The sequence below is a fragment of the Theobroma cacao genome, chromosome 5 (assembly GCF_000208745.1).
Source record: "Theobroma cacao cultivar B97-61/B2 chromosome 5, Criollo_cocoa_genome_V2, whole genome shotgun sequence".
Lineage (NCBI taxonomy): Eukaryota > Viridiplantae > Streptophyta > Magnoliopsida > Malvales > Malvaceae > Theobroma > Theobroma cacao.
The window spans coordinates 33840528-33861528 of NC_030854.1; the positions used below are offsets into that span (position 1 = coordinate 33840528).

The window sequence follows — 21001 nt, forward strand, 5'->3', positions numbered from 1 at the left end:
TATATATATATATATATATATATATATATATATATATATATCCGAAATGGGACATCCAGGAATTAGATCAAACTTGAAACTTGGTGTTAGATATTCTGAATTCTGACCCTACACGAGACAAGAATACCCCTCATCACATGATACATCTAAAAAAACGGTTCAATAAAAAATGTGAACATGCCTTCTTTTTAGCACCACTCGTGAGCAGAAACTGAGAAGCCGGTGTCACATTTATTTTCTTTTCCTCTCTCGTCCTTGTCGACAGAAAAAGGATTTGATTTCTATTATTGGGGGGGACCAGAGGTGGGCTTGCAATAAACAGTCAAGGAATGAAGAGAAAATATGTAAAATCATGCCAGCTTTACGAAAAATAGGTTTTTTTTTTATTGTTACAAAACATAATTTGGGAATTTTAAATTATAAAATATAGTGAAATGCTTTAAAAAGTTACGAATTTATTTAAGAAAATTTAAATAAATTTTTATTATTTTATTTCGTTCAATCAAATCGATATATTTTTATTTTAAATCAAATAAGTTTTTATTATTAATGATTGACTGTCATTAATCAAAACAGTACTTATTATTTTTATATTCATTTATAGAGAACATAAGATGAGATAAAAAATAAAAAAATTACATGATCATACTTTTTATATCATATCAATATATCATGTCACTATGCATAATAAACTCAAGCTAGTTATTCAATTCAAATTATAGAAAGAAACTCTTGGTCATAATTAAATTTAACATTATAGAGAAAAATAGAACTTTATAAAAACCAATATAATAATTTGTCTCATCAAAAAATAAAAAAATAATTTATTTAAAATTTTTTAAATAATTCAAGAGGTGTTTTACGTAATTTGCTTTTTTTTTATCTAAAGAAAAAGTGAAGAAAGAGAAAGAGAGAGATTATTTTTTTTAATTTTTATACAAAGAACCATGTGACTGGTCATGTGATCCACATATAAAAATGAAATCACAGATGAGAAACTTAGAATCTACTTAGTTGATTCTTTTGTTTTCTACTTGTCAATTTTTTTTTGCAAAAAAAATAAATAGAAAGGACAAAGTAAAAATAATTAAATAATTAAAAACAAATAACAAAAAATAAAAAATAGTAGTATTAATCAGATGAAACTTTAATATTATTATTAGTAATTTATTTAATTTATAAGATGCTCTCGGTTAAACACAACATGCTACTAGAAATTATTGTAAGTGAATATTCTCAAATTGAATTATTTTTTTTCTTTTATTGCTAAAAAATGTAAAAGTAAGTCAATGAAAAAAACCAATAGATTTTATATTCATAGAGAATTTTGCTGATAAATTGACAATTGAAACCAGCATAAAATATAACAATATTGCTCACTATTTTATGTCTACTTTCTTGACTACTCAGCATAGAGTAAGAGGGAAAATGGAAAATGCTACTATACAAAAAGATAGAAAAGCTGCAGTCCAAATACAGCTATCGAGGTGAAAGAGTTGGTACAAATGCCTTTGATGTAGCTGACCAGAGATCCTCATATCTCAAATTCATATCTCGATGACATAATAATTCGCAGAACTGCTCGAAGTCCAAAAAGGAATAAGAAAAAAAAATACTACTCAATACTCATGCCAAGAAACGAGGACATGAAAAAAGTACCTAGTACCTTTTATCTGAGGGTGGGGGGAAAGAATCAGTGTCAAGTGTAGTGAAAAGAAAAGAATTACAGTGAAGTTACTTAAAAGGGTCCTCCTTTATGTTGTTTACTTGCTTGGGGGATAATCATCATTGCTTCAGTATGGCTTATCACCTTTCTCCCGAGTTATGGGAAGCATTTGATTTAAAATATGTTTGCTGAAGGCTTGCAAATATATAGATTTTTTGTTTCCATTTACAACTGATTGGCGCTTTCAGTTTACCCTTTGGACGTTGCGGAAGGCAGTAACGTGCAACAATACCAAGAGCTGAAAGGTGAATATGCTGAGGAAATCTGCAGCTATTTTATTTTGTTATGCATTTTTTTTTTTTGTTTTTAAGGAGAGGAAGAGGGATTTAAATCTTGCTTTTTAAGCAAAAGATCATATACCAACCATATGTATAGTCGACAGCAATGAGTTCCAAAAATAGTTAATCAAATTCCCAGCAGTGAATCAGTCACTGGCTTCGAGAAATGATAGCAACAAAAATCTAAATCCGCTAGGAAGAAAAGAAGCTTTCTCCTCAGGCACCATTTTCTGTGTTGCTACTTTCTTCTTTGGATTCTGGTACGAACCACTTATTAACACGGGTACGAGCTAAGATCACCTGCAGATAACGTAACATAAAACTGTAAGTTGGATCTTAGATGAAATTTTATACAACAAAATGTTATAGACTTTGCAAACCAGATTACCTGTTTATCCCAGTCGGTTTTCCAGGTTATGACAACAAGTACAACAGTTTGAAGGAGTGTTCCTAGCAACATGCCAATCCAAACACCCTGCAGAACAGATTCCAGCAGAAGAGGAAAAAGAAAGAGGTATTTCGTCAGAAGCAGTTTCACATTTCATGACTAGGTGAATTCGGAAGTCTGAATATGGCTTATGCGTATGTGCAACAAAGTTACAGACGATGGCTTGCAGAGGCAATTCTTAAAATGCTAGATGCAAAAAAGATGGGAATATCACCTTGACTTCCATGTCGAGTACGTATCCAAGCACAACACCAATTGGAATGCCAACGAGATAGTAGGAAGCTATGTTAACCCATGCTACAATGCCCTGCCATCCAGCACCAACAGCAACTCCTGTTGAAATATATATCATGTAACACATTTTTACCAAGAATACAATGAATGCCTGATCATTAGGTACAAATATTCTGTCACAGGTAATCCACCGTCATTAAGGTACAAATAATAACAGCAAACACTGATCGACGATGCTGGAGAGTGAAGGGACATAACCAACAAATGGAAATTTACCAGAGAGCACAGGTTGAACACTGTTTAGAAGTATGGAGCAAGCCAATAGTGGAGATAAATCTGCAACTGCACTAGCCACCTCTTCGCTTTCAGTGAATATGTATGCTAGACGTCCTCTAAGAATCAAAAATAGCACAAATAGCACAAATCCGATAGCAAGTGATGTAAGAGTTGTCGTCATAATTGAGAACTTGGCAGCTTTGGAGCTTCCTCTTCCAAGCTCATTTGACACCCTAACACTGGACATTTTCCAAGAAGAAAGGAAGCAATATTTAACTCATAGCAAACACAATATAAAATCCATGGTCTGGTTCAAGCTTTAAGCTGATAATACCTTGCTGCAGCCAAGAAACCAAGGGATATCATCATTTCCCATCCATTAATGTTCAGGCTGCAAACAAGGACACATACATATTAGTAGCATGGCATAGCCAATATAAGGATGGGGACAACAAAAGAAATTGAAACCTTTTAAGCCCACTGGAAAAGGATGCCAGGACTTACCAGATGGCAAGAGCATCAATTGCGACCTGAGCATTTTTCAGATTTCCAGTTAGAAGTACCAAGATTGTGTTGTACCAGAGCTCAAGACTGATAAACCAAAAAAATTCTCAAATCAAAATCTTCCAACTTAAAGGCGGGGAGGGGGGGGGGTGTTGGGGGTTACTTATTCCAATTAAAGTATTACTGTAATCTCTAATACTTAAATCTGAAAATACAATACAGTACTTTCAAACTATCATGGATAGTCAGTTTGCCCTGATTACCAACAGAAATATCAAATTCCATCATCAGCTACTAAACAAAAAGAAGAATAAAAATAGTTCATCAGCTCTACACATAAGATGATATTTATTCAGTTACAATCCTGCAGGCTTGAAATTTGATAACCGTGCTCATTAAAGACAATCCAACATCATATACTTTTAAGCTAGTATTCTTCAACTTTGGGTTTAATTATCATGTGCAGCTATATTATATGTTTGGTGTGGCAAAACCATAAACTATCTGAAGCTTAAGCCTAGTCTTTGCTGAGATTGATTTTGTCCAAGAACATGGCCAATTCACTAATGTAAAACATATATAAATCCCTCTCCTGATAAAAATTTGGCCTTTGCATCAGGCCTTATTCCTCTTTGTCGATGTTTAAGTTCACATTAATCCATATGAAGCAAACTTTCTCTGCCAGTTCTTTCAAAGAGTCATAAATTGATTGAAACCTTACCAAAGCATAGCACCAGATGACAAAGATAGCTTTACAACTGGCCAGAGATCCTTGAAAGCTAACATTGAGAAACCCTTCCATGTATCCTTGCACCCTCCACATGTAACAAACAAAATCTGACCTATATTTGGTAGCCAATAGGCCAAAACCGTAGATAACATTGCTCCTGTGAGCCCGAAGTTTAATTTCATAGCCAAAAGCCATGAAAGAAAGATATGGATTCCTATAGAGAATGCTGCCAAGTATGCAATAATCATATTCTTGCTCTGTGCTTGCAGGAACATTTGGCAGGTGAAGGATACGATGAAAGAAAACACAACAAAGATAAACCAATTACTGACATATCCTGCCACTTCCGCTATTTTCTCATCCTGGCCTAATGCAATCAGAAGTGGGGTAGCAAAAATATATAGAGGAAGAAGACAGAATGCAGTCATAAACAAAACTAGCCATGATCTTTGAAGGTATATCCCAAGCATATGGTATTGTTTTGCTCCAAATGCTTGACCACACAGAGTTTCCAACGCACTGGCCATGCCCAGCTGCATATTCAAAATCAAATATCAATAGATGTGGGGAAAATAAAAGTTTTTAGAAGTTAATATCAGTCACTTGAGCCACTTTCAGATGCAATTTTATGCAATATTGGTGATCTCAAATACATTGAAAACTCAGACAGAGTAAAATTAGAGATTGACTAATTAGACCCTTCAAAATCAAGAAGGGAATTCTTGTCTTCGTGCATGACAGGATTCACAGAACTCTAAGAACATATCACAGAGGAAAAATATCCGAAGCATATCTGATGTTAATGGTTTCCCAAGAATACTACATTGGCCTTTATGTTTCTCAAAATGATATTCAAACCCAAGGCTAAGATGTTAAGTAGAAATAAACAGATTCTTCACATAAGTTTTGAACTTGATCAGCCATGGAACACAATAATTAATCATCTCAGATTGACTTAAAATCTAGACCTCTCGGCCTTAACAGAAACCCAGGCAAAAATGTCCTCTTTCTGAGATGACAAACACTAACCTTTGAAACCTCATTTCTGGTATTGTGAATCTTTGATTATGCTAGAACTTAATTAGCCATATGAACGCCTCTTTAAGTAATTTGAGGTAAAGAAAGCAGCTCATAATAGAATTATAGCACTTAAAATTCTCACTAGGGCACTTAAATGGGCTAGTTTGTAATTTTTAGACCAAGAAGTAAACAATACTTCCTCTGAAGCAGGCCATAAGAAGAGACATCTCAACCACCATAAGCACAAAATTATAAAATCTCAATCTATCTCACAACCAGAACCCAAAAAAGCAGATTAGAAATAATAGTGATGTTGATCAAGAACACCATAATCCCATTTCAGAAAAGCAAAAGAACCCCAAACAAGAAATCAATCCCCGTCCAGGAACTATACTCCTACAAGGAAGGTAAAAAGGTTAGCAAAACCGTCTGCTAACTAAATTCCTACAAGAAAAAGTCAAAAAAAGCCATCTCTCCTGGCAACTAAACCCCGGGCCTCAAGACAAAAAGAAAAGAATAAAAAGCAACAGAAAAGAGGGAAGAATTGAAACTAAAGTATGTACATACCAGAACACCATTGCCGAACCTCAAAAGGACAGTGAAACAAAGGGAATAAGCAGCGAGCTCAGTAGCACCAATGTGACCAGCAAAGGCTTGACTGATTACAGTAACACCAAAGGTAGAAAACCTGGTGAAAATTGCAGGGCCAGCCACAACCCACATCGTCTTTGTCTCTGTCCATAACTTTTCTCTAAATCTCACTTCCTCGACCTCAGTATTCTCTGTTCCTGCTAGCAGCTTCTCGCTGATATCTCCTTCCATCCTTCTACAACCAGACTATACCCAAGGTCTTTTCCATTTGAGCTGCTTTTAAATTATTTATAGAGCAACAGGGTCAGCATTAATTGCATGGGGCTTGATCATACAGAAGAGAGAAAAATTTAATCACGGCACAATATATAACGACAAGTTTTCTTTCTTTTTCTATTCTTTGTGCTGCCTTCCTTATTCAGCACTGCATTAGTAATTACGTAATGTTTAATCACTTTTTCAAATGAGAATCAGGATCAAAACTTTCTTTGCTTTTTTCTTTGTTAATTTTGATTAATTACTATACAAATTATTCATCAAATGTTGGCGGTCCATATTTAAATGTAGCTAACATTACAGCGAACACCAATATGAATGAAAGATTTATTCACCAACAGTTACAGATAAAAGACAAAAGTTTTAACATAATTCAACACGTGTTATATATGTAGTAAAAAATTACAATTGAATACTCACCTACCCCCTCGAGTCTTCGTTCGGTGAAGATGCTTTTTCTTCAGGGAAACTTAGCCACTACACGACATCTTCAATTAATTAAATTCTATTCCAAACTTATTCTAATTCGAGTAAAAATTTATAATTTATCCAAAAAAATAAGTGATGAATGAAGATAATCACAACTGAAGCAAAAATGCTTTGACTATTTTGTATGTATGGCTATTCATGTAAGACAGAATGAAGCATTAACCTATGATATAAAGCCCTATAGGACTTTTCAATCCGAAAACGACAATCAAATTTTGTACCTGTTTCTTGTCCTATTTGACTGCATTAATCTGTTTATAGTCCTAGTACTGTTTAAATTAAAAAATTCATATTTTGTCCCTTAACTGCTTTTAATTTACTCATTTCTATTTTAAATTCGATAAAGGTTTATTTATTTTTTGAACGTCGGGATTCACTGTATACGAATATGCAATCCTTGCTTAAAACGACAACTTAGATAACATATACCAATTTCGCTTATCTTAATTAATATTACCAGTAAGATTACTTAAAAAATGGCTTACACTCCATGTGGTATTGGAAACCCGAATATCCTGCTAATATCGACTCCAATCTTAAGTCTTAGAACCAAATAAAGAAAAAGTCAAATTTTTCATGGAAAAAGAATTTGAAAAAGAGAGTTTGTTTTGGTATCTTTGCATGTTCCTTCTGTGCAGGGGCGGACCGTCCCTTTGTAATGGGACCATGGCCCCCCAAACTTTTTGAAATTTTTTATATATTATATATATTTTTAATAATTTTTTAAAACAATTTATTATTAAATAATTAATATAATTAAAAAGTAATAAAATAATTTTACAAGTTCATTCAATTTTACTCAAATTCTTAATTTTTTAAAAATTTTTAAGTTCCTCCACTCATCTTTTTCTTTTTTTTTCTTTATATTGTGAAATTATAAAAGGTAAAATTTGTATTTAATTTATTTATTTATATTATTATTATTATTATTATTTATTTATTTATATTATATTTGCTCATATATTTTAAGTTTCTATAAATTTTCTTTTTTAAATTTCTATGAATCATCAACCACATTATTATTTTTTTGTTATATAGGTTATATATCCTACTTGTTATGGTTTCTTTTTCTTATTATGTGAATTTTATTTTTAATCATTTTAATTTTTAAAAATTAAAAAATTATTGTACATGTAATTCTCAAATATAAGTTCTAGTATTGCATTATTAGTTGTTGTTCAAAATTTCACTAATATGTTATTTTTTATTAATCCTAATTATATAAGAAAAAAATTATATTGAGTTTATGTTTTTAATGTGTTTTATGTTTTATATTTAGTTGAAAGAAAATTATCTTGAGTATAAGAAAAAATTATTAATTCTGTATATCATATTTAACTATTTATAGTTTATACTTTATAGTTTAATATTTAGCATTACAAACTTAAATATAATAAAATAAAAATATTAAATGTTGACAACATGAATTTAATTTTTAGTGTTTATATTAAAAAAGATAAGACTTAAAAACAAAATAGATAATAAGTTTCTTACAAATAATTTAATTATTTATATTAAAAAGATATTATTATCGTTGAACAAAACTTTTCTATAATACTATTATAAGTTTTTTTTATTTTTTTATTTATATATTATATAAAATTATTATTTATTATAAATTTTTTGATTATTAATAGTTAAGTTTAATATATTAATTTTAAAAATTTTAAACTTTTAATCTTCTTAACTTTTGATTTCTCTAATAAAAATTAGTTAGCTCCGTCCTTGCTTCTGTGCTCATTACTTGTTTATTTTGTATATTGCAAAATTATGATAATGGCGAAGGAAAGGAGTTTCTTCATCAAGCAATTTTTTTTTTCTGTTTCAAAGCCAAATTGAAAGTAATTGTACAGTATTAAATTTGTGCACTTATATGTCACGTGAACATTGTATAGGAAGAATAGTTATAGGGTTGAATTGTCCTGGGTATGACTTTTGTCAGTCCAAAAAAAAAAAAACGTTGTGACGTTTGATCACTGAAAGGATATTTAATTTGACAACTTTGGGAAAGCTCCAGAGGAAAGACGTAATAGCTCTGGTCATGGTGATTGTGAGATAAAGTTTATCGACAAAAAAAAATTATGACATTAACCCAAAAGCTAATTGAAAGGCAAACCCAAAAAAACCAGCATCAAAGGGGAAAAAGAAAAAGATATCTTAGAGCAACCAAATAAATACCCAACTGGAAAAGCTTCTTTTTCTTTATCCTTTCTTATTGGTAATATTGATGCCTCTATTGTTATTAGATTGAAAGAAAACAAAAACAGGGCTTACTTTAGGCAGAAGATGCGGAGAACGACGGGACTTTTCCTCCAGGCAAGTGACTGTCGATGGGCAGGAAAAAGCAAAACTCTGACCTTGTCCTATAACCAGCACGGGAGAGAGAGTGACACTCCATCCCAGATTGACACTTGGCTGAAATATTTTGTCTTGTGAAAGATAAAAATGCCATGTGGTAGTTGAAACCAAAGGCCCCGAATGCTTTCTACTTCCAATGAGTCTCTTCGTACAGCAGGAAGAAGAGGGGCCGTGCTCTAGCAGGAAGGTCACCAAGGAATTTATGCTTATGACACAGATCACTTATTAGGATAGTATTGAATTATGATTTAATTAAAATTATTTAATTTTAATTAAATTAATATATCTTATAAAATAGTTTTTAAATATAGTTAGACTAGAATAATAATTTTTAATTCTATTAAGAGAAGATTCCTAATTATATTAGGATTAAGGTTATTGTATTTGATAATATAAAAAGATTTTATGGGTTAAAGAATAATGATCACCTAAATTTAAAGAGAGTGATTTAGGTGTACGTGGGATAAGGGTTATGAGTTTGAGACTGTTTTTGTAATCTCTTGATTTTTCTGTTAGTGGATTTTTCTCTGTTGCTGTGCCCGTAGACGTAAGTCATCAAAAAACCGAACTATGTAAATTCTTGTGTTCTTGTGGGTGTGCTTGATTTCTTTCTTTCTTTATTCTATTGATTGGGTTAGATCTTGGGCAATTCTTTAGAGATAATTCCGTAATTTTCCAACAAACTGGTATCAGAGCTTCAAGGTCTTGGGTCAATCTGAATCTCGCTATGGCAACTTCGTCGACCAAGTATGAGATTGAAAAGTTTAATAGAAGAAACGATTTCAGCCTGTGGCGTGTTAAGATGCGCGCATTGCTAGTGCAACAAAGACTGTTGAAGGCACTGAAGGGAAAAGAGCATCTTCCCTCGAATTTATCTGATGGTGAGAAAGATGACCTTATGGAAAAAGCACATAGTGCTATTCTCCTTGCTTTGTCTGATGAGGTGCTAAGAGAAGTCACGGATGAAGAATCTGCTGCTGCAGTGTGGTTTAAACTCAAAAGTATTTATATGACCAAGTCCTTGACGAATCGACTTTATATGAAGCAACGATTGTATACTCTCAAGATGAGTGAAGGTACGTCCGTTAATACCCACATTGATGAATTTAATAGAGTTATTCTTGATTTAAAGAATATCGATGTTAAAATTGAGGATGAAGATTTAGCCTTAATTCTTTTATGTTCTTTGCCTCCATCGTATGAAAACTTCGTGGATACTATGCTATACGGCCGAGACACTCTCACTTTCGAGGATGTAAGGGCATCTTTAAATTTCAAAGAATTAAAGAAGAAAGTTGGTGGTATTCGGAATGAAAATCAAGCAGAAGGTTTGGTTGTAAATAGAGGTAGAGGTAAAGAGAAAGGCTTAGACAGAAAAGGTAAATCTAGAGCAAAAGGGAAAACTTGCTGGAATTGTGGTCAGAAAGGGCATTTTCGTCAAGACTGTATCAAATTCAAGGATGATGAAAAGTTTAATAAGTCTGAGAATACTGCAAACGTGGTTGGAGATGACTTTGATACTTTTGAGGAAACTGATAATGTTCTTGCAATTACTAATTGTAACCTGATGGATACATGGATCTTGGATTCGGCTTGTTGCTTTCATATATGTCCTAGGCGTGATTGGTTTACAACTTATCAATCTGTTAATATGGGCACTGTACAATTAGGAGATGATTTCTCTCTCTCAGTTGTTGGAATTGGCACAATTAGAATCAAGATGTTTGATGGTATGGTAAGAACACTTGAGGTAAAACATGTCCCTGACATGAAAAAGAATTTAATATCCTTGAGTTTGTTAGATAAGAAGGGCTACAAATATAGTGGCCAAGATGGTGTCTTGAATGTATCTAAAGGAGCCTTAACTATCATGAAGGGCAAGTTATCCGGTGACCTTTATTGTCTAGTGGGAAACACGGTCATTGAAACTGTTTCTGTGGTCTCATCTAATGATCCTGAAGATGATGTAACACGTTTATGGAATATGAGATTTGGTCATATGAGCGAGAGAGGGATTAGAAAACTAAGTAAGCATAGTTTGCTGTGTGGTCAAAAGAGTGGAAAGCTAGATTTCTGTGAGCAACGTAGAGTGAAATTTAGCACTAAAACTCATCAAACCAGGGGTACAGTAAACTACATCTATTTAGATTTGTGGGATCCTTCTCCGGTGGTATCAAAAGGTGGATCATTATACATGTGGATCTTTATTGATGATTTTTCAAGAAAGGTGTGGACGTATCTTCTAAAGGCTATGAGTGAAGTGTTAACCACCTTTTTGCATTGGAAGGTATTGATCGAGAAGCAGACTAAGAAAAGGATCGAGAGCTTTCGAACAAACAAAGGTTTGAAATTTTGCAAAGGTGAGTTTGGTCTATTCTACAAGAATGAGAAAATCGTTAGACATCGCACTGTCGACAAAACACCATATCAAAACGATATTGTAGAATTGATGAAGAAAACACTTTTGGAGAGAGCAAAATACGTGTTCTCAAATGTTGGCCTAACCAAAGTATTTTGGACAGAAGCTATCAACAAGGCTTGTTACTTGGTAAATCGGTCTCCATCAACTGCAATTGAATTTAAGACTCCCAAGGAAGTTTGGTCTGGTAAGCCTGCTGATTATTTTATATTGAGAGTATTTGGTTGTCCTGTTCATGTTCATGTGAGTGATGGTAAACTTGAGTTGAGGGCGACAGAGTGCATATTCCTAGGCTATGCATATGGGGTGAAGGGTTATTGGTTGTGGTGTACTGATTGTAAGTTCCCCAAGTTTATGGTGAGTCGGGATGTTACCTTTGACAAGTCTGCATTACTTTGTGGGATAAAGTCTAGAATTGCAAACACATCAGACCAAGAAGTTGGCAAGCAGGTGGAGCTTGAAATCAATGCTCTTGTGACAGTGCGAGATGATAGTGAAATCCAGAAAGAATTGCAAGAGGTACAAGAATTGGTATCTCAACGAAGCATTACTTGTATTGATGGTGATTTTGATTCTTATGTTTTATTTGTGGAAGTAGAGATTGAAGAGCCTTACTTTTATCATGAGAAAATTATATATGTCGAGTCTTCTAAGAAGATTGAGTCTCTACACTGGGATCAAACATGGGAGCTTGTGAAAACACCTAAAGTTACTATTGAAGTTGGCTTAGTGTGTGAAGGAGGTGCAAACATTAGTCGTAATGTGGTTGGCTTCTCCAAATCAGATTTTGCTGGTGATCTAGATAGTAGAAGATCTCAAACGGGGTATGTGTTCACTCTCTCAGGATCTGCAATCAGTTGGAAAGCAGTTCTTCAATCAACCTTTGCTTTGTCTACAACTGAAGCTGAATATATGGCTGTGACCGAGGCAGTGAAGGAGGCTTTGTGGCTTAAAGGCTTGGTTAGTGATCTTAGTTTTGAACAAACACAAACAGTTGTGTTTTGTGATAGTCAAAGAGCTATACATTTGACTAAAAATCAAATGTTTCATGAGAGAACCAAACACATCCAAGCCAAGTGTAACTTCGTTCGAGAGATTATTTCTAAAGGTGAGATTGTAGTAAAGAAAATAGCTACAGATGAAAATCCGGCAGAAATGCTAACTAAGTCAGTTTCTGAGATAAAGTTCAAGCATTGCTTAGACTTTATTAGTGTTCGTAGTGCTTGAGGTCCTTTGGGGCAATTGCGGTGTCGACAGAGATTGGTTCATAAGGTGGAGCTTGATGAATTCAAGCCGAAGGTGGAGATTTGTTAGGATAGTTTTGAATTGTGATTTAATTAGGATTTTTTAATTCTAATTAAATTAGTATACTTTATTAAATAGTCTTTAAATCTAGTTATACTAGAATAACAATTCCTAATTCTATTAGGAGAAGATTCCTAATTATTTTAGGATAAGGTTATTGTAGTTGGCACTATAAAAGGACCCTATGGGTTAAAGAATAATTATCACCTAAATTTAGAGAGAGTGATTTAGGTGTACGTGAGATAAGGGTTATGAGTTTGAGACTGTTTTTGTAATCTCTTGATTTTTCTCTTAGTGGATTTTTCTCTGTTGCTGTGCCCGTGGACGTAGGTCATCAAAATATCGAATCATGTAAATTCTTGTGTTCTTGTAGGTGTGCTTGATTTCTTTCTTTTTTTATTCTATTGATTGGGTTAGATCTTTAACAATTTTTTAGAGATAATTTTGTAATTTCTCAACACCACTTGTGTTAGAGCAACTGGGCAATTGTCAGACCAAATTATGTTTGATATTATCTCTTATGCAATTTATTCTTTGATAAGTTTTTATGTTAGTAAAGCTGGTCCATTCATTTCTCCTGTCTACTTTCTTCTGACCTGCTGTTTGGCCAGAAAGAAAATTTAAATAAAAGTGATCATCATTAGCCAACCTTTTTTTTTCTTTTCGTGAGTGACACCAAACATGCTAAAGCAGACATACTTGTCACAGGAAAATCCGAAGCTTTAAGCAAATTAATTTGTTGTATGTCGATTTCGTAATCAATTAGAGCAGGACCCAATCCCCACATCATTTCAAATGAATGTATACTGTACATTCAATTCCTTGCAGCTCATTTTAATTAATTTTCCATCAGGCCAAAACAAAAACCACAAAAAAGGAAAAAGAAAAACAGCTACTGCCACTAATTATTTAGTGTACTCTTTTGCAAGGCTGGCTTTAGGGTGACGTTATCCAAGCAAGAATTTTAAGTTTTAAATTGTTATAAGTTTTATAATTTTATAATAATATAAATAATTTATCTAAAAATATATAAAATTTAAAATAATTAATAAAATATCTACTTATTCTCTCATATCTAATAAATATTTATTTTTTCTCACTTTTACATTTTTATTAATTTTTAATTATTTATCTCATTTCTCATTAAAAATAAATAAAAGTTAAAACAATTAATAAAATAACATATTTTTTAATTTTTTTCAATTTTTTATCCCTTCTTAATTCTCACAATACTGTTTTTTCAATTTCTAATCAATTAAAAATAATATTTATTTAATGATCCCAACTTCTATTTTTTTTCTCTATATATAAAGTTAATTATTTTTTTTTCAATTTATAATATATACTTTTAAATTTTTTTTAATCTTCTACTCTTTCTGCCTTAACTTTAATAAAAAGATTTTATTTTTTTAATTTTGATAAAAAAAATCTCTTTTAAATAGTTAACTTGACACTTTTAAGGTTATTATCCACCCTGCTCCTGTACTAATTATTATTTTTTACTGTTACAACATAGAACAGCTTACATGCAAAAAACATGTCTTCCTCTTCTAAGATTATAAAAAAAAAAAAAGAAACATGTGATGATCATTGACTACAGACAAATCATGCACGTGAAATTTATTTATTTTTTGGGCTTAACAAATTTATTTATTATGGAAATGCATATTGGGAAGAACCCTATTCGGCAACTACCCTGTTTTTTCACATGAACTATAATGTACAGAAAAAGGAAAAAGGCAAAACTTTATGTTTATGATGTGGAACAGCTACCAATCCCAAAAGGGGTGGCTTTGATGGGAAACAAACATAAAGTTGGCCCTGTCTTTAATTTAGGTTCAAAATGAATCTTAGATTGTGTTTTGCAGACAAATGCTTATGGAATTTTCATACGTAATATGGCAAAATAGTGAAATAAAAATAAAAAATGAGAACTTAAAATGGTAACCTAGTTAATGCAAATAAATTGAAACATAAAGAATTAAGATGACGTTCGATAATTTACATTATAATGTAATAACTTGAAATGTAATTATCGAAAAAATAATATTATAGTATTTGATTTATAAATATTTTATTAAAAATGTGATGTTAATTTTTAAAATTTATCTTTATATTTATATGTTTTTTGAATTAAAGCAATTAAATAACAATAAACCAAGTAGAAAAGTGGATGGCAAGGTCGCATCCTAAATCAAAAACCTTAAGAATTGTATGCACCAGAGAAAACAAAAAGTTTAATGATTGATAGATTGGGCAGTGTCCCCATGCAATTTGTAAATGCTGGGGTCCCTTAAAGTAGAGAAAGTTGTTTGTATTTTTGTGGGGATGAGAAATGGAAAGAGCTTGTAAGGGTAAAGAATCAATGATCGTGGAGGCCTCAAGTCCATCAACCTTCTTTTGTCGCCAGTGAAATTCCAAGTCCACCATTTCCCCACCTTTAATAACAATGTCTTCATATCATTAATAAAGAGATGAAGACCATTTTGTTCCAATGGCCACGACTGCAAACAAAAATATTTGAACACTATTTACTGACAATTTGATACATAGAATTTATTTCACCTCTTCTGTCCACACCCACCCACCATGGCCTTTGGTTCACACACAATCATGCACTTTACCCTGCAAATATAATGGCTGCCAAATGTGTTATTTTTAACTGATTAACATAATAAGTTATATAAAAAAAGTTATAACTTAAAAGGTTGTTTTGGTTATGTTAAGTTATGTATTAACATTTTTTTAATTTTTATTATGATATATAATGATGCAATTATGTCAAAACTTTGGTCTCCCAATAACTATCAATCATTAGGTAACTGTATATTGGAATTTAACCTAACCTAATTGATGGTGATCATGATTGCTCCCAAAAGAAAAAACAAAAGGGATATTGATGATGCTCATGTAGAATGGAATATTATCTTCTTTTTTTCTCCCAAAAAAGTAAATTCTTTATTTCTAGCAGGCAGAACGGGGAGGGGTGTGCTGTTGAAGAATGGAGGCTGAAGAGCATATTTTATTAGGATTTGTATTTGGGTTTATTCCGGTTTGGGCCTTACTTTGAGTTCATTGTTTAAGCAATGAAAGAAAAAAGTTCATTCCAAACCATTAAATTTTTAAGGAATAAAAAAGAGATAATTGAATTTCTTTGTAGTTCATGCAAGACTATGCAATGAGCACAGCTAAATTGTCTGAAAGTTTCAGTATGTATGACAATTGGTACACAAACTTCTATACAATTAGCTCAAAAATTTTGGGGTTTCTATGTTCTTAATTTTAAATTCATTTATGCAATATAAATTTGGGCCAATTTGTTGAGTTCTTTTCATATAAAGGTTTTCTTTAGGCCTATTTACAGTTTACAGCAATTGCTTTCTGTTGAGCCGCAAGCTTGGGACCAGGGCCTTATTTTTCTTCTCAAAGTGACAAGCACAACCCACAGCTTGTAAGGTCTATTGCATATAGTCTTTCTCACACCCAATAATGCAGCTTTGCACAAGCCAAATCCTATACAGTTGACAATGATTGACATGTTACATAGATCACATTTCACTCAATTAACTCATCCAATGGATGTTACCTCATTAGCCATTAATCAATTTAATGTTTATGTAACTCCATTAGCAAGTGTACAAGCAGGGATATAAAAAGATACAGGAATTGTTCCCAACGCATCCTATTTCCTCATCTCAATTTGAATTCTTTCAAAAAGAAACAAAATTAACAACGATATATCACCCACAACAATGACCACCACCAAAATTTGAGTCCTAGCAGTGGGGGCAGTGTTAACACTATGTGTTGCTTATACAAAACTGAACCCAGGTTTGCTCTCCAGTCTTCAAGAAGACTCTGCTCCTGGGTTGGTCTCGCTAGTTTCACTGCTTTCGGCAGTTTCATTGCTCCTGACAGTTTCACTCGTCTCTGTGGTTTCACCTACATCTGCCCCTCCTGATGACTCTCCTTGTTCAGGCTTTGCAGGTCCTGGACCAGCAGATACTTTCACCATTGATGGACGCAACAGCCTGTCTCCTAGTTTGAACCCTTTGCGAAATTCTTGAAGAATGATACCTTCTTCAAATTCTGTGGAATCCTCACGCATAATTGCTTCATGCAGCTTTAACAAGAGGGACAAAAGCAATTTGTTAGATAATATCCATCAGCAATACACAGATAAAAAGAAGCTCCCATTCTCCCCATCATCTACCTACCTCTTTCAAGCTTAAGGAGTTACAATTAACTTTTCATGCCACAAACAATATCTAAGATTCATATCGACATTATCATATCATAACTCGTAAACTCACCGAGTCAGCTCGAATCAATCAAGACTTGGTTTGAATTAAAAGCGTATCCAGGTCTTCATAAAACCTGAACAAACTTGATTAAATTTTCGAGAAAGCTCATCAAGTACTTGACTGAATATCGAGTCGACTCGGTACTTCACCTGCATTAAGCCAATTATCATTATGCCAATTAACAAACCAAAAGAATATCTTTCTTATTATATTCAAATGGTAATGTCCTTCTTTCGATGGATTTAACTTGAACATCTTCAATAAATTTCTACCGTCTTCCATAACTATCTCATTTTTAGTTTATTTCTTTCATCCGTAATCAAATACAATCATGTATTTGGGGCCTTGAAAGGCAATTATTTCATGAACTGCCTCCTCACTCAATAATGGAGAGGACATGGACTTCATAAGAAAAATATTTGAATGAGGCCATGAACATTCACAATTACCAAAATGCACTTGACTTAGAAGTATCCGATGCAACAATCATGGAATATCCCAACATTGAAGCTTATTTTTAATAATAGTAAAATTTATCATGTCTAGAAAAGGATGGGAGAGCAGAGAGTAATAAGTACTAACTCACCATTGGATCAAAGGGATTTCCCACCGTTTCCACAGGTTCTACACCAAGCGAGCCCAAAATCTCCATAAACTGCTTGTATATGCTCTGATAGCTGTTATTGATCTTCTCTTCTTCCTCCGTTTCAACCTTGATTTGGGCTTTAGCTCGGTCAAAATTATCCAAAACAGGCAACAAATTTTCCAAAACTTCTCCTTGGGCATTTGTTACCAATGAAAGGCGCTCTCTCTCTGTCCTCTTACGGAAGTTGTCAAAGTCTGCACTAATCCTAATAATTCGATCCTTCTCTATTGATAATTCTTCTAACAAAGAAGCCATTTTATTTTCAAGATCAACTTTCTCATCTTCAATGGATTTTAAAAATGCTTCTATGTCGGCAACTTTTGACTCATCATTACTTGCCAAAGCTTCTTTGTATGATTGGAGCAATGATACTATGGCTGAAGAAGGTATTTCTTCAACGTCACTACTGTCATCGACACCAGCATCCTCTTCAACAGCAACAGCACCATCTGAAGAGTCCTGTTACATTTATCCATCAGGATGAAAAATGTGGACACAAATAGTCTCTGACAATTTAATCAAAAAGAACTAGGAGAAGAAAAATATTGCAATAAAATAGAACCATATGGAAATCTCTCAATTGTAGTCTTCACCTTATGCCAGGCAAACCATGGTTAAATCAGATTAAAACCTGATACATCAACCCTAGAGAATCATATCATGCAATAATTGTCAGGAAAAATTAAAGTGAAACAATCAATCTGATATTTGCTAATTTCTTCTCAGAAATAAGGCGCATTAGTGAAAATATTGGGATATCAACTTACTGGCAAGGCATATGCACTGTATTTTTTAACACTTCAAAGTATCATTTAATCAGCAATTAGAAAAGAATAATAATGAAAATGTTAATGACTCCACTTTTTAGACAAAAAAAACCATATAAGAATTATTGAGTAGAAAAGACTGTGAAAACCACTTGATTCAAGGATTAACATAGTAACATGAAATATTAAAGCCAAAAAAAGTATTGGAATAAATATATCTAGCAAGGATTAACAGCAAAAACTCCTCTTCTATGACAAGTTATACTAGTCCTTTATTTGAGTAACACTCCCTTTCAGTCATTTGAGGCTTCTACAGAAAATTGTAATCAAACATCTTATCTGGCATATTAAACATTTACTGCAGCCAAAAACATACCAATTGATATGCCTAATAAGAAATGACCAATAAATAAGATCTTAAAAATAGTTTATTGGTGCCTTTCAAAAAAAAAAAGTTTATAGGTTTAATATACACTTTGGCCATATAAAATGTTAAATCAAAATGGAAATGATGCAAACTGTGTTCCGCAGAATTGCTAACGTATTAACTGATGACAAATATATCCATTGATTGATAAAGGAGAAGATAAATCATTAACATCAACTATACAATTTTAATGATTTATCCTATCTCATTACATATCACCTCCAATAACCGCCAAGTTACATAAGGACAATGTTGGCTCTCATTTAGCAAAAAGTATTCCAAAGGAGTTACCCTAATTATTTTCTGTTTGTGTCGATGGAAACTGATCTTGAAGACTGAAACTTTTTGAGACATATGATAAAAGTATCTCGACTCCCTACCACAAATAAGCAAGTAAATATAGAGTCCACAAAAAGGGGAAAAGCAAAGGGCTCCACATAAATTAATCCTTTGTAACATAGGAACCTTAATTGGCCGTAATAGAGAGATTGTTGCAGCATAGTGATACTCATACACGAGGGACAGAATGAACATTTTAAAATTGAAGTACTCAAAACCATAAGTCTTCTTTATATATGTATACATAGGTAATTTTGAAACAGAAAATTAATATATCAATATACCAGCTGTAAAATTTTGGCACAAATCATTGGAGCCAGGTTACCCTCATCTCTTGAAAGGAGCCAACCACCAGGTTTCACTCTAAATTTCTATCTAACCATGTTTCAATCTCAAGATGGATGACATTGAACCAAGTACAAAGTTGGCCACTCTCAGATCAGGTTACAATGTGCTCATCAACTTCATCATAATTTTCACAAAGATCAATGCACTCAAAAGTCAAGTTCGGATAAATGGAAACTGCTAAAGTGAGAGACATTTATTGTTCGACGCTGTGTCAAAACTCAAAATAGACACAAAAAATGATTGCTTCCAACATTTGAGTTATTTACAAGCTATATCATTATATCTACTTCAACATGGAATCGGACAATAAATGTAGGACAACTTAGCATGGGTCAATGTAGAAAAAGAAGGATTATAGTCATTCAATAAACCACATCCAATCATAAGACTACAAAGAAGAGAAGATTTCGACTAGAAAAATCCTTAATAAAGCTCAATTTTATACATTATCAAGATACCATCTTTTGCTCATTTCTAACATCCTTGACCCCTTAAAATCCAAATCCCATAAATATTTGTCATATTTACAAACAAAACTAAAGATAAACATAAAAACTAGGCAAAAGAAAACCCAGAAAAATAAAACCAAAAACATGGGAAACCAGTGTTGAGAGGAACTTAAATTTACCTCAATTTGAGGTTCTTGAACTTCTTGTTGGGTCTCAGTAGTTTCAGTTTCACCTCCATTTGAAGCCAAAGGAACCAACTTTACGAACCTGAGAGAGGGAGTGGAGCTGAACCGGAAGGGACAGCTTGTACGAGCAATTCTTTGTTTGAGGCAGACACGGAAGGGCTTTGGGGAGATTAAGGAAATGGGTGTTACACGTGGAGGCAGAGAAGCAGGGGATTTAAACGGGAGCGTTTTAAGGAGAGTGGCCATGGGGGTTGCAAGAATCTTGAGAAGGCGGAGAGTGAGAGAGAGAGAGAGAGAGAGAGAGTGAGAGAGAGGAGGTGGAGGAAAAGAGAAAGGGTGGGTGAAAGATAAAGAGGAAGAGGGTGGGGTTTGATTTGGGCCGTTGGATGATTGTTCGGTAAGCAGATCGGACGGCTGTTTGGTTGCTGATTCAGAACAGGAGGTTGTTTTGTTGTAATGAACATTTTCAAGGAAAAGAATAAACTTTTATTGCCGGATCATTCTGGAAAAAGAAACTCCAAGATCATTCAAGAATAAACTTCTAGCCTTCAATTAGAAATAATTAAGTTTTTGGTAACAGAGAATCCTTGATTAACCATAAAATTTGCTATTATATTATTTCTTTTTCGAAACACATGACAAATCTAAACATCTCAATATCTTTAAATCTAATTTTGAATAACTTGAATTAAATTTGAATTTACACGTGGACTATCTGTTTGAGAGGAAAGTGTGTAAAGCAACTAGATTACTGTCACTTATAAGCATATTTTTTGGAAGCCGAGGTCCCATGCATATTTAAGCCCTCTGTATACTCCTCGAAGTTCAGCTCTATAAGCTGAACATTTACGAAGTCTCATTGCATATTCACCTTTTTCATTG

At 33.1% G+C, this 21001-nt stretch overlaps 2 protein-coding genes across 3 annotated transcripts; both read right to left on the minus strand.

The window, feature by feature from the left end:
* LOC18599751 (protein DETOXIFICATION 21) lies at positions 2050-6124 on the minus strand. The gene is made up of 8 exons (XM_018122007.1): positions 5784-6124; positions 4188-4729; positions 3467-3553; positions 3297-3353; positions 2963-3201; positions 2667-2785; positions 2393-2479; positions 2050-2304 (listed from the first exon to the last, which is right to left on the minus strand). The coding sequence occupies exons 1-8, from the start codon at positions 6036-6038 to the stop codon at positions 2221-2223; spliced, it is 1470 nt and encodes a 489-aa protein (XP_017977496.1). The 5' UTR covers positions 6039-6124; the 3' UTR covers positions 2050-2220.
* Positions 16208-20457, minus strand: LOC18599752 (protein GrpE). Of its 2 annotated transcripts, XM_018122364.1 has the most exons (4): positions 20114-20457; positions 17545-18063; positions 16968-17107; positions 16208-16777 (listed from the first exon to the last, which is right to left on the minus strand). In XM_018122364.1, the coding sequence occupies exons 1-3, from the start codon at positions 20363-20365 to the stop codon at positions 17003-17005; spliced, it is 876 nt and encodes a 291-aa protein (XP_017977853.1). In that variant the 5' UTR covers positions 20366-20457; the 3' UTR covers positions 16208-16777; positions 16968-17002. The 2 variants fall into 2 exon arrangements, with proteins under 2 accessions (XP_017977853.1, XP_007029907.2); XM_007029845.2 differs by lacking the exon at positions 16968-17107 and having other exon boundaries at positions 20114-20456.